General features: G+C 39.5%; 1 protein-coding gene across 1 annotated transcript in view; it reads right to left on the bottom strand.

The window, feature by feature from the left end:
- Positions 1–950: 950 nt before the first annotated feature.
- The window catches only part of oxsr1b (oxidative stress responsive kinase 1b), a 38,426-nt gene continuing 24,989 nt past the window's right edge, over positions 951–14,387 (bottom strand). The window contains exons 5-18 of the mRNA XM_041065875.1: positions 12,542–12,597; positions 12,199–12,308; positions 11,861–11,962; positions 11,614–11,747; positions 11,186–11,234; positions 9,462–9,527; positions 9,220–9,342; positions 6,881–6,916; positions 6,225–6,401; positions 5,981–6,036; positions 5,716–5,768; positions 5,133–5,201; positions 3,632–3,696; positions 951–3,351 (exon numbers count right to left, since the gene is read on the bottom strand). Coding sequence (XP_040921809.1) covers positions 3,277–3,351; positions 3,632–3,696; positions 5,133–5,201; positions 5,716–5,768; positions 5,981–6,036; positions 6,225–6,401; positions 6,881–6,916; positions 9,220–9,342; positions 9,462–9,527; positions 11,186–11,234; positions 11,614–11,747; positions 11,861–11,962; positions 12,199–12,308; positions 12,542–12,597 — 1,171 coding nt within the window. The 3' untranslated portion in view covers positions 951–3,276. The remainder of the gene's footprint in view (positions 3,352–3,631; positions 3,697–5,132; positions 5,202–5,715; positions 5,769–5,980; positions 6,037–6,224; positions 6,402–6,880; positions 6,917–9,219; positions 9,343–9,461; positions 9,528–11,185; positions 11,235–11,613; positions 11,748–11,860; positions 11,963–12,198; positions 12,309–12,541; positions 12,598–14,387) is intronic.

Consider the following 14,387-nt stretch of genomic DNA (forward strand, 5'->3'; position numbering starts at 1 on the left):
GAGAAACACGTTCAGTTTTCAGGAGCAAGTTTTGTCATTTTTAAAACATTCTGCCTCTTGAAAGTCCCCCAGCTTCCTAAAAGTGCACCATTTGATGGCAGGTGTACCTCTTTAAGAAGACAGAAAGTGCGCAAGGACTTTCTCTGGACGAAAAGAGCTGTAAAAAGATAATTGCAGTCCTGTCTAAAGATAGTGAGCATAATAAACTTGAAGGCAGTGAGAGGAAAGGAACAAATCCTGTGAAACAGCTGCAAAAGAGGAATTTCAATTTGAGAGAAAAAACTCCAAGAGAATGATACAGTGAGATAGAACATACTGTATATAAAGTCAAAATCTTTAGTATTTGTAGGTTACTGGTTCTCACTCTATCATTCATTTTATAAATATTTATTTATGGGCCCAACTTATTCAAAATCACAGAAAATGCGTTGCATTTGGGAAGTGCTAAGTGGAACAATTGGGAAGTGCCAAGAAGAGGCTGATATGCTTCATTCTTTATTGATTAAAAATAATCAAGAGAAACATGCTTTGAACTCCAAAACGATCAAAAATAGAGCAAATGAAAGAGTGGGGAAAAAAAAACTGAAAAGAGGTGGAAAATTCAAACATGTTACAGCCTTGATAAATTATTGCCTGGACAAAAGAGTTTTTTTCGGTCATCTGTTCAGTTGCTCCAGCTTTGTTAGACTACATGTAAGCAGGACAGTGGAGACTGTTGGAGAAAGGATGAGAGCAAAGTCATTAGATCTTCAACTCTGTTAGAAGCAGGGCTCAATCTGTGCAACACACACACACACACTTCTCTCAAGGCTCATACACACCTATCCTGTCCTTGTCTGCTGGCAGTCGCAGACTGAACCAGGAGAATGGCACCAAATACTTCAGTTTAGAAACTTAGGAGTAACTTTGGGTTGCTGACTTTATCGCTCCCCTTCGAGGAGAAGACAGGATGGACACACCTGTGTATCTTTATTTCAGGTATCTTTACGTGTAACAAGAACTACATTTCAAAGACACTGAAAATCTGAATCAAAACCTTGACGTTATGTCAAAAAAAAAAAAAAAGAAAAGAAAATTACACTTGGTCATTTTCAATTTAAGGCTAGCGTAAAATTTTACATGTTTAAAGTCAAAATACAAAGATTTCCTCTTAACATTTTATCTGCAAGCAAAAAATTCATTCAATATGGCATCTGGAGGGTTATGACATTATCACATCACCAATTTAAACAGTAAAACCTTGCTGGCATTTCAGATCTACACAATAGAGCAGAGTGTTAAATGAACCTGCCGCTGCCGTCAGTGCCAGTAACTGTGAGATGCACATTTGTCATCAAGCCATGTCATTAATGCAGAAACAACATCCAAATTGTGGCTGAGAGGATGTAACATCTGTGCTGGTAACAGCCTTTTTCATCTGAATCCAAAACACATTTCTGATCGCTCAAAATGTTTACAATCATAGTTGAGCTTTTCAAAACCAGAGGATGTGAAATCTTCATTTTAGGCATTAAAAAAAACAACCAAAAAAAAAAAAACACAAAAGCTTCATGAGTGATAAAGCAGTTCTATGACATGAGATGTGGGTTAAAATAAGTTACTGTAAACAGCCTCCACTTGGTATTAAGAGTTGGAGACAATTTTGATGTTACTCAGCTCAGAATTTGAGGAAATTTAGGGTGGACAAGCATTGAGCAGTGCATCAGGACAGCTGTGGCTCCATGGCAAAATAAATTCAAACTTTTCAAAGGCAAGAAGTGAAAAGCTGAATTTTTTTTTTTTTATGAGTAAAAGTAAATGAACGTCATCACAGTTTGTCCTGCAAAACGAGGAAATTCAAAGCCAAATCTGCAGTGTCGTCGTCGTCTTCCTTCATGCAGCGCTACAACCCACAATTGTGTCATAGGACAGAAAAAAGGCCAAGAGTGAAACACCCAGTATAAAAACAAATCAAAGCCAAATGTCATTATTTACATACTAGAGGTTAAATCAAGTACTAGTTTCATCCACATAAACAAATATGCACTTAAGTCTTTTTTTTCTATTTTAAAGAATTTGAGAAACTGATTCCAGACACAAACTAATACCAACAGACAGACACATCTGCTCAAACAACGTGTGGTTCCAGCTGCTGTTAAACATTTTACTTCATAACAACTTTCAATGAATATTCATATTCACAAGAGCGAAAAAAAAAAAAAAAAAAGGCTAATTTGGTTTTCTTTCTGATTTCATTCTACATCCGTTTTGAGTAAAAATAAAAACTAAAACAAAAGTATTATCTTCTACTCTTTCTTTTTTTTCCACTTTTATTATTGCATGAATTAATAGAGATTTATATCAGAAGGATAAGTCTGGTGCTAGTCTACTTATTATGCTAATGCTGTAAAAGCACCAATTGTATCACAGCTGAAAATAGACCTCAACAAATGCACTATTTACTTCTGTTTGAATAACATTTCATAAAAACTAAAGTGCCCAGGAGTTTCAGAAAATTATTTGGCTTTAAAGAAAAAACTTAAACTATGTATTGGCGACACATTTTTAAAGATTAAGCTGCAGGTTATAAGGAAAACACAAATTAAAACTTATCCTTTAAAGACTGTTTACTGTTGGGAGTGTTCACATCTTTCTGAAAAAGCAAATTGGCCTTATATTTGTGCCACATCGCATCAGCACTCATCGTGAGAGAATATTTCAGGTTTTATACAAAGTTTTAATTCTAGTTTTGCTCAATAAGCTGCAGCTTTTCTCTGTTCAAATCAAAGTAAAAAGTTTGACACCAGCACCTGAAACCACATTTGTACACTTCAGACAACATAATGCTCCATATGGTAACTGGGGACCTCCCCAAAACGTGCATTCAGTAGTTCTGATGAATATAAGGCATTGTTACACTTATCAGGGTTCAAGGGTGTTAGTTCAGATTGTGCAAATGCATCACATATTAGAGAGAGAAGATAACAGAAAGAGGGAGACCAGAATGGGAAATGAAAACTGTTTGCTGTAGATACTTGCATCCTTCTACATATACACTGTAAACTTTTTTTCTTTTGAGTGATTCTTATACTGTACGTTCTGATACTTCAGCCGACCACCTAATTCAACGAGGCGGCATTTTATAATCCTATGGTGACAAAACGGTACTGTTTTCTTTGGCAGTAGTGGTTTCTTTACAGCCATAGAAAGAAAAAAAATGCATTAAACTATTTTTTTTTTTCTTTTTTCAATTTTCACATTTTTTAGGCAAGTCACGGTCCCAGGTAGAACAACAGTTTAACTAATGCTGAGCTGAGCAAAGCCCATCAGTTTGACGTCATCTGGTATTTCAGATCCCTCAATTCCAGAAGCCTGTGGAAAACAGTAGGGAACAATTAAAAATGGTTTGAGCAGTGACACATTACAACTGACAGTGTGTGTCAAGATAAACATTTTTTTAATTGGCTTTACATCTAGTTTGTCACTACATTGTCAGTTCATCTGTAACTTATTTTGTTAGATTAATTAACTATAATGCAATTAAAACAGCTCATACACAGTATCAATGATTTCCTAAAAACAACTTCTAAAGTTTATTCAGACAGCTGCAGCTGAAATCTGTTATATACATGACGCGAAATGTTACACTCACCAGCTTGAAAGTGACATTTTTATTGGCTTGAGGCTCATCAACTATTTTCTGCAAATTTGCAGCAACTGAAAAGAAAAACTATGTTTCAGTCCAACGAGAAACAAAGAAACAAAAAAAAAATCCTGAACTACTTTCACAAAAGACCTAAAAACAGAAAACATGAGAAAAAATGTGACACACCGGGCCTCATGCAACAATTTTTTGAGGCATTTTCGTGATAGTGTTCTAAGCTCGATCTCTGGAGTTAACTGTACAAACTTGTTTCAACCTGAAGAACGCCACTTGTTCATGAGGAGGTCCGCGCTGGTGAGATTTCATTGTTAGCACAACCGATGTCTTTAAACTGTGATACAGGTGTACCTGTGCCACTCTGTTCATGGGAAAGTTTCATTCACAAGAGAGTAAAAATAAGAATGTCTCACCAATGAAAATACTGTTGTTGGAAATCACAAAAACAGAACAAATGCAGCAGCGTCAGTTGATGGATCCATGGTGCCCAAAACCATTCATGGAGTCATGGAGATGGATGAGAAAATATTAACGGTTGCTTGCACCAGGATTTAAAACCGCGAAAATTTGCGCTGAAATTGGTTTGTTCCGATGGAATCTTCCAGATCAGACGCTGGAGAAGGAGAAATTAATGCACGATCAGGATTGCTTAAAGTTCAACTTTGGTGAACTTCGGCGCACGAAATTTGCAGAGGGCAACAAATAGCAAGCGGTCCCGACAGCGCAGAACTTTGATGGAACGAAGAGCCGGAGAGTCCAAAATGGAAAATTTTACATTTGCTGGAGTAAAAATTGGCCGGCAGACAGTTAAGAGATATGAGACAATGGCACAAAAAGCATCTTTTGAATTAATTGTGCAAACTTATTGTCCCATTAGTGACTGAGTTAAGCTAAGAAGTTTGCTAACAGTCAATTAAACATAGGCAAACTTTTTAAATGACATGGTTTACAAAGGTGAACAAAATGGCAGGGAAATGTAAATAGGACATTAGAGAGAGAACAGAGAACAGAGAAAAGCTCCAGGAGCCCCTGTGACTGAATAGCACTGGTCTGACATGCCAGCTTGCGAGTTCACAGATATGGCTACAGCAGCTCACCACTAGCCCCGCGTGCAGTCACTCAACCCCACCTGTTTCACATGGACGAGCAAATGTCACTTTATGGTGTGACCGTCGCTTTATAGAGAAGATGACATTGCACTTTTAGGTGTTGTAATGCAGGATGTTCCCGTGGGCAAGGACTTGATAACAATAAAAGAAAATCAGACAAGAAACGATTGGAGGTATGAGAAAATTCAATCACTCGTAGGTGCCACTTAAGAACAAATGTGTTCTGTGTGAATGGTTTGTGCATGAGGCCCAATGTGAGAAAATGAGAGTGTGTATTGTGCTGTAATACAGCCTTTTTTTAAAACATAAAATCAAAAGACAATTTTTAACCTTCAGATGAATATTCTGAGGGAAAAGAAAATAATGCGTTTTTAATCACTGACCTATTACTAAGTCCCTCCCGTCCACCAGGCCTGCTGACACCAGCTCCTGGGACACACCATCTGCTGTGTCTGAAAAGTCAGGGCATGAGAGACCGACTGTGACAAGCGGACCAAAAAAGTGTTATTAAAAAAAAAAAAAAAAAAAAATATATATATATAAATATATATATATATATATATATATATATATATATATATATATATATATATATATATATATATATATATATATATATATATATATATATTAACGAGGTACCACAGTGGCTTAATAAGTTTCACAACATCCGAATAGCTGGGTTCACTGCACTCCAAAATAATCCAAACAGAACTGTGTCTTCTCTTCTAACTTCTGATAAATATTTAAATAAGCAGATTTTGGCTGTGAAGGAAAGCTGAGGCGCAGACAGAAGTTTGCCAAAAGGTAGAAATTGTCAGTTTCACTTACTGATTACCCCAAAATGTGGCATCCTCAGCCAACATGTCTTAACCTCATTTTTAATACTCCTTGTTAACACCATGCCATGATACAGAGGCTGGGTTTCGACTGGTAAAACCGGCTTAACAAAGAAAGTCCGCTTACCTCTCCCTGGCATAAATTCAAAGCGGATGTCATTTAGCTCCTTCTTTGAATTTCTGAAGGGACAAAGGAAACAGAAACCAGATCAGAGGAGTTAACTTGATCATTGAATGTTTGGGTGAGACGTTGAAGACTTACTCCATTCAACTAAAATAGTCATTTCTATCAATATATTAAAAAACAAAGCAAAACAAAGACATCAGGTACACAGGGATGGTGAAACCTAGACTTTGTTAACTGATTTTTATGTGACAATGTGTAAACATACCTTAACCTTAATACCAAACTAATGGGAGCCTTAACATCCGCTGAAGCAGCTGGAGCCTGTCAAAAACAAAATTAATTTAAAAAACAAACAACTAATTTAAGAAGGATTGCAGTATAAAAATAAATGCCATATTTACTGGAGTAGAATAAGGAAATAATCACATAAAAAAACCAGTGGTTAACAGATGATAGACAAATTCGAAGCATTCAGAAGGAAAACATGCTCTGAGCAGGGTCAGACTGACCGGTGTGGGAACAGCAGCAGCGGGTGCGGCTGGTGTGGGAGATGCAGCCTGGGCAGTGGATTGAGTGTTGACTGGTGTGGGCTGCAGTGGAACCTGGCCTGCAGCCTGAGGTAGTTCTGCCTGACCTGCGGCCATCGGCTGGAGTTGAGTACTTAAAGGCTCGGGAGTCTGGAAAACCTACAGGAGAAATTTCAGCAAATCGTATTCATGGTTTCACATCCCTGTGCAAGTAATACAGACAGCTTAACAGCTCTGAAGGCAAACTGTTAATGGAAAGAAACAGAGTTCCGTTCAGATTCCTCCCTACTTTAGTATTTATTTGAAAACAATATTTAAGTACCTAAAAACAGGCATTTACATTCAGACTGTCTGGTCTGAGCAAAAAAGGCAGCTGACTTATTGAGTTTACTCTTAGGAGTAAAATAAGATTTGAAGTGACTTCTGTACTTGCAGGATCTTCACCCAAAGGACTGAAATGTGCCAAAACCTGTACTTTTTTTTCTCCACCATTTACTCCATTCTGGCTCCACATGGGAGAAAATACAAACGTTAAAAGTTTAAAGAGTCTGTTCAAAAATGGACAAAACTGTAAACTTGGTCTTTAAGCTATATACCAGTGTCCAGATACACAACTGCAGAAAGAGTTTGAGACTCACCTCTGAATTCTGGGATCCCTCCTTCACTCTCGGTGACTGTTTAAAAACAGATCAAAGAAGACGACACTCAGAGAGGGATTTCACTGTGATGCTTTTGGCAAAGCAAAAACTGCACGCATGGATGCAAAGAACACACAGAAAGCCAGGGAGGTAAACGGATTAAAACAGCTCACTCGTTTACTTGCCTCATTTAATCGCTTCACTTAGATTATCATCATCTCCTTTAAGGTGAACACATTGATCTCATTACAGTGGGAACAGGTGTAAAATGCTAATAATACTTCAAATACCGTTCACTGACTGGTGCTGATATGTTTGGGTGATATGACCGTATTTGGTGGGGGAGAAATATATACAGTGTCCAGCAGGGTGGCTTTCCCTTCAAGATTTCTGGTTGTGTTAGGCTATTTCAAACAACACTGTAAATCAATGAGCACAAAACAGTCACCAGAAAACCATAAAGCGTTTATTGCTCTAAAGATATAAGATTATACCCCTATCATCCACGACTATGCTGGTAACTGAGTGGTAAACGAGTGAAGACATGTATGTGGAGTTTCAGTTTTCCTTCACGTTTTAGATTTGAAAAGCTAAGAAGCAGAGTAAGTCAGAAAAAAGTCACACTGTTACAGAGTCAAACAAAAAGTTTAAAATTTCACCAATCATAGCAACGTAGAGTCAGACAGAAGCCTTGCAGGCCTAAATGAAGACAAACTGACTTGACTGAGAGGACATGATGTGGTATCTGGGCTGATGTCTGATGTCTGACTCTGCTGTCTGATTCAGACAAAGCGACTGGTATTCAGGCTGTTATAGTGGAGACTTATTGGTTTTTACAGCACAGACAGACACAGGTACTCAGCCAGGCTCCAGAGTCTAGTAATAAAAATATTTATTTTTCTGGACAGAGGAGCCATCACTTCATATTGGCATTAAAAAAAAAGTGGATTACTTGAATTATTGAGCTTCAGTTCATTGCAGTTTTGAGAGAGAACATCCAGCAGAGCTGATGTAAGAATTTAAAGTTCAGTTTGCCAACAAGTAGCCAGTAACAAAGCAGCATGAAAGCAGCAGAAATACTGTAAAATTTGAAATCCTTGCTGGTGATTAGCTCAAACTGAAGATCACTTACAGGACTGATAAGTAATTTGGCTTGTATTGATTAAATGTGATTTAGTCAGTTATAAATAAAAAGTGATTTAGAAAGAGAAATGAAAATACAGATGGCTTCCAGGAAAGGTAACTCTCACTCTTTTGATTTTAATGCTCTCTCAAAGCAAACTGTCCATCTAGATGATTCGCGGGGAAAAAAATTGTAATCCTTCCAATTTGCAGTAAATTATGAAGCTTAATTTTTGGTTTGTGAATTGCTAGTTGTCTTTTATGTCTTGACGGGCAAAACTACCCCACAGTCGATGCTATTTTTCAGTGAAAATCACGTATTTGTTAATTTCCCATGTGACAAAATAGCTGACTTTAAAAAGATGCCTTCTGTACTAACTAATGGGATCTGACAAGGTTAACCTGTGGGTCAAATTCCACTCACATGTGATGTACAGCATGGGCAGATTTCTGCTCAGAAACAACGCAGTGAACCTTTTCTTTCAACAAACCCACTGCATAACTTAGCCTGGTAATTGCTAGCTGTCTTCTGATAGGTTAGTGTAAAGTTATGTAATGGTAGAACAAAGTCAGTACTATGTGGAGGATAATAGCTTAACGGTGCACAGATTTTCTCTGGGAAATCTAAGACATTTAAGGCAAATGTGTACAGTATTTAACAAAAAGACAAGATGATGCCTGATAATCTGTTTAATTACAACTTTAAAGATACATTTTACTATCTGTGTAACTAGACATAGTTTACACAGGATTTTTCTTTCTACGTTGTAAAACCCTTGCTCTAACAACAAAGGTTATCTGCTGTTTTGTCCACTTTCTTGTCTCCCTAAAGGGTCTTTCCTGCCCTTCCCTAGCTGTCACATGCTCCCTAGCTAGCACGTGCAGAGAGAGTCCTTCCTTGTTAGGGGAATGCCATCTGTATTGTTGTGGCAAGTGAACAACCCTGGACGCAGGCAGCTCGAGTGGGTAGGAGAAGCGCACTTGTCGCCTGGGGGCGCTAACAGGCTTCACCTGCTGCTCCTTCGCCGTCAGACAGAACATACACACATACAGGGGAGACTCAGTGGAGAGACAATAGACAAACATGCTACTGCACAGACATGAGAATGACAATTTAAACAGTACAGCGATTAAAAGACAGGACGTGTGGAGTGTAACAAAAGTGTTAATGTGCGAATAAAAAGGGGAAAAAAAAACGAGTTGCAGGTTCATCTCACCCTTAAGGCAGCAACAGCTGCTTTGCCCTCTTCACTTTCTTCATCCAGCTCATCATCGCTCCATTCCCATTCGCCATCCTCCGTTTTATGCAGCCGGCCGCTAGAACCTGGCACTCGACGTACCTGACGCACACATATACACAAAACTATCTAGTTAGCAAGTAACTGAAAATTTTAATTTATTTTGATATAACCACAACTATATATAAATAATATATATTTATAAACCTTTGTAGTCTTACCCTTTTTGACCTCTCTGTTATTGTGGGCGCCCTCTGAAGTAACTTCTCATGTAAATACTCGTGATTCTGTTGCAAGAGGCAAGAGAGAAAAGGCTGTCACTTCAAAATCCCTGTTACTTTATTATACTGACCACAATACTAAACAAATTTAATACAAATTTAGGACTGAATTCAAAATTCTTCCAATTACTCTTATGGTTTCACAGAACTTGACTCCACCACATACTGTATGAATGAGCAGCTGACCCCATATAAGTCCACTGGGCCTCTGGGGTCATCAAAACAAGGGCTCCTGGCTGTGCTTGGCTCAAAGTGCAAGACTTTAAACTGACTGAGCTTTTTCCATCCTGGCTCCCAGGTTATCAAACAGTCTCCCTCTAACGATAAGGTCAGTAAATGTTTGAAATCTCATCTTTATTATATTTGTTTGTCAAAAGGTAGGCATTTCATTTGGGAATAAAAATTCAAATTGGCAAATGTTATTGCCATAAAAAAAAAAAAAACTTGTTACCAACAGCTAGTGGCAAATGAGCAGACTTCATCAACAGAATAGCAAAACAATAATCATATGCTTGATTGATAGCCATCTGAATCCCTCTTGCAGTCTGATACAGAGACAGAGACATATCAGTTCTACAATAATAATAAAGTCTGCCCTCTGCTGTACATACAGAGTACTGGGGTTCCTGCTGCTGACCAGGGTCATGTCCAGCAAATCGGCCAGGTTGTATCTGGGCTGTGTGACATGCTGAGCCAGCACTCTAGTTGTTCCAGTTGCTAGGGTACTGGGTAGCCGGAGGCTGGAGTTAGACTGCTTATCCCTGCCATTGTTAGAAACAGCTCTGCTCGGCCAATAATGAGAGGAATGCTGCAATGACCTCAGTTTGGGTCAGATAGACCGGCGAATTGAGCCCAAAGTGAGAAGTAGCCTGATTCACACAAACACCTCGGAGAGAGGCTTTATTTTCATCTCTTTTTTTTTCTCCTTTTCCAACATTAAACTATCCTTCAATCATTTCAAAACCTCTAGGAAAAAAAAAACAAACCGTGGTCATTCAGAGCATTCGGATTAATTTTAAATGGACGTTAACCTGAGGAAATTTAGACACAATCACTTCTGCAGGCTCAGACCTTTACTCATCAACCAGCTCCACCGGTGCCAGAAACAGGGTTGATGCTGACTCATTGTGTTAAGCCGGGCTCAGACTACAGGAGTTTTCAAATCCAACTGATTTTGAAATTGGGCTACATTGTACACATGAGGAGAAGACTCACAGATAATCTTCTCTCTGATCTCAAACATGCACACACTACAAGATTTGAAAAATAATGACACATTACACACTAAAGGATATTATTAAGATTAGATCATGTTAGTGAGAGTGTCAACTCCTGTGTGCTAGTCTCCTTCTCCTTGGAGACTTGTCTCTCTCATTGGCTATTGTGAAAGTACTCTTAACTCCTAAATATCAAACATGTTTGATATTATTGGGACAGCCCCAACGAGTGTGCAAGCAGTTCAGGGGGTTTAAGACTGGATCTACAAACACCTCACATCACCAGATAATCTGGGCCGAACATTGGTACCGACCAAGATCCCAGCCCAGGCTTCTCCTCCGACTGTCAGGAGGGGTGAATTAGGGATAAATCAGCCCGACACTCCTGCAGTCTGAGCCCAGCTTAACTGATTTTGTTTCAGTTCCATGGGGAGCTCGACCACCTACCTTTGCTTTCTGAAAGAATTTATGCTTCAGCAACTCTGAGGATGTTGGCCTGAAAAACAGCAGAATAACAGTGAATTAGTCCTGTTCATTTCACTGTCACAGCTTTTATACTCCCGCTGGCTGAAAAACTTGGGATAGTAGGTTTGACAGAACTACTGAAGCATAATGAAACAAAATGATTGTGATCTGCACAATAAAAGCCATTATATGCTGCTCTGCTGAACATGTGCTAAGTAATCAGATCCATTAACTGTAAACTGATTGTCCACAACTACACATATCACATGCTTTTTGGTGATAAGCACATAACTAGCATACTGCAGATGATGCAAAAACACTGACGCCTTTGATTAAACATATCTACTGGAAGCCACTGCAAAGTATTACGTGTTGTACAAGACTTTATGTAAGGGTATTACAATCGGTACCTTTTCTCTGGGTCCTTCTGTAGACACAGGGAGACCATCTTCCTGAAGGATTTGCCGTATTTCTTTACCATCTCCTTGTCTGTGATGCCGGTCTCCAGGGTTGGAGGGTCATTCTGCAGCGTCAGCATCAACACCTGAAGACACCAGAAACGCTTTTACTCACATGACACTAAACTCTGCAATTTCACAAGTCATATCCATAGCAAGTCAGAGGTGCATTTGTTAGATTGCTCCACAGCGTTCTCACCTTCATTGGTGGGTATTTGTGATAAGGTGCAGCCCCTGTGGCAAGCTCGATAGCTGTGATCCCAAAACTCCAAATATCTGCTTTGAAATCATAACCCCTCACCTGAATAAACAGAAATCACATTCAGATTACACACAACAGTTCTTTCTTTATCTTGTACTGAGAAAGATGTTAAAACGTCACGTTTGGTCACAGAATAGTTTCATTTTTGCATTATGATAAACTCAGGTACAAGAGCCTTATTGTGTGGTTGCAGAGTGCTTAGTCATTCTAGAGATAATGTGCTAGAGCTCAGATTTCTAAAATAGTGCCAGTAAAGAATTAAAAGTCATGGTTACCTGCTCCATGACCTCTGGGGCCATCCAACATGGTGTTCCCACAAACGTCTTGCGCACTTTATTTCGAGTGATGTCACCACCTGTGGCTAAAAAGGCACTGACGCCAAAGTCTGAAGGAAGAGATGAAAGAGAGGGGGGAAAAAAATCATTATCAAGGAGGTGAATTTTCCTCCACAGGTTGGGCCTCGTGTGCAGAAATGCACAAAGAGATTGGAACAGAGCCAGCAGTCTAAAGGGTAAATGAGGCTCACAGCACAGGTGAGGGAAATGTCTGCTTCTTCACACCTAATTTGGGTCACTAGTGACAGGTGTTGGAAGGTGGTGCTGCCTTGTGGCTAAATACCTGCAATTTGCACTGAACCATCGTCCCCTAGGAGAATGTTTCCAGCCTTGAGATCTCTGCGAAAGACAACACAAAAATTTGTACATTACATAAATGCCTCTCACAGGGAGCTGTCAAAGCTCAAGTGATAAAGTGTCTCACATAGTTTAAATAGTAAACATAAAGGGTGAAAACCTAACTAACTCAGTGCAAGAATATGATCTCTTCCTTACTTGATTGCTTCTGAATGACTTGTCAAAAAAGCCGTGTTTTATATGTCTTGGTACAACACAACGCCTTTCTCTTTCTGACAGGTTTTTTTATTTTTTTTAAAGACTTTATTAATGACACACTCACAGAGTCTGTGGTTAATTTGTCCAACCCTATTCAGCCTCCCCTGGTGGTGATAAGTGGATTCAGCAGGGACAGCTGTCTGGCTGCCTGTCTGCCTCTTTGCGAACTCGCACTCACTAGCACAGAAAGCCACACACAGAACGAATAGTGCCATCTCACCAGCCAGACAGAGTTGTCATAGCAACAGACTTTCAGAGATAAAGTCGAGGGGTCAAGTGAAAGGCGAGGAAATAAAAAGTTTGCATGGCAGCAGTGTCACAGAGGACAACCGTCAGCTCTTTCTGCCGTCCAGCCTTTCAGGAAGTGAATGTACATTTCATGAGAATAATGCGAGAAAGACTTTGACAGGGCTAAGAACACCAAAGTGGTACAAGCCCCAGAACACTGTCAACCATTACACTGACTTAAAAATCTTCTGAACAGGTTTTTTTGGCTATTTTTTTATTTTTTACAAATTACCCTGAGACAAATCTTAAAACCATACTGACAGGCAGACAAAAGATTCAAAAGAGATGCAGTCTCATCTGCCGAGCAGTTCGCCTTGCTGCCAGATGGGGGCACTGGAGTAAAAATCTTGTGGCTTTTGAAGAGAGATAAATGCTGCTGGATCATTCCAGCAAACTAACTCCTCTCAATGAATGTAAAAATAGACTGGTCTTTGGAGTACTGGTTTGGAGATCAGACATGGCACAGCTTCCAAGAAACAAAGGCTCACTTTACCACTATATTGGGCAAATAATTCAATTCATATAGATTATCAACTCGTGCCAAACACCAGATATTTAGAGGGCGAATGCTGCAGAGATAAATGCAGTAGTTGGAAAGACTCAGACTAGAATGCTTTTCACATGCTTAAAATGTGAAATGCATGCTGAAAATTTCCCTGGATCACTAAGAAAATACTACCTGGGTTCCTGGACTCTTCCTGAGGCCCCAGTTTTGCAGCAAAAAAAATGAAAGAGGTGGAGTTAGCAGTTTGGCTTGAGCACTCTCTCCCCTGCAGCTACAAGGCTATAAGTGCGATCTTTACAAGCAACCTACTCAAGACACACAATGTACTGAGAGGACTCAAGAGCATGCAGGTCACAGTTCAGATGTTTGTTCAAATGCTATGGAATACTTTGGTGTAGAGGCCTCTTTTGCAAAGAGTGCTCCAGTAAAATACCAACAGATCTCGAACTGACAGGGGTAGGGAGTGGCAAACAGTGAGCCACAGAAGAAGAAATGGAGCATATGTGACATATTGAGACCATAGGCGGCAAGCAAAAGATGGCATTCCCACTGCAGGGCAAAACGGCTGCTGGGGTGGTAAAAGTAACCAGAAGCAGACTGGGATACTGCAGAGGGCAGGGTATTAGGCGACTGTATCAGTGCCTTCTCTAAACTGTGTTTGCAGTTATCAGCTCAGACAGAAAGAGCTGTCTGTGTGCTACAAGTGGCAAAACTCTGATGCGCATTTGCGTCTAGACAAGTTCAATTACGTAACTGTCAGACTAGGGCTGATGCAAAGGAT

The sequence above is a fragment of the Toxotes jaculatrix genome, chromosome 20, assembly GCF_017976425.1.
Source record: "Toxotes jaculatrix isolate fToxJac2 chromosome 20, fToxJac2.pri, whole genome shotgun sequence".
Lineage (NCBI taxonomy): Eukaryota > Metazoa > Chordata > Actinopteri > Toxotidae > Toxotes > Toxotes jaculatrix.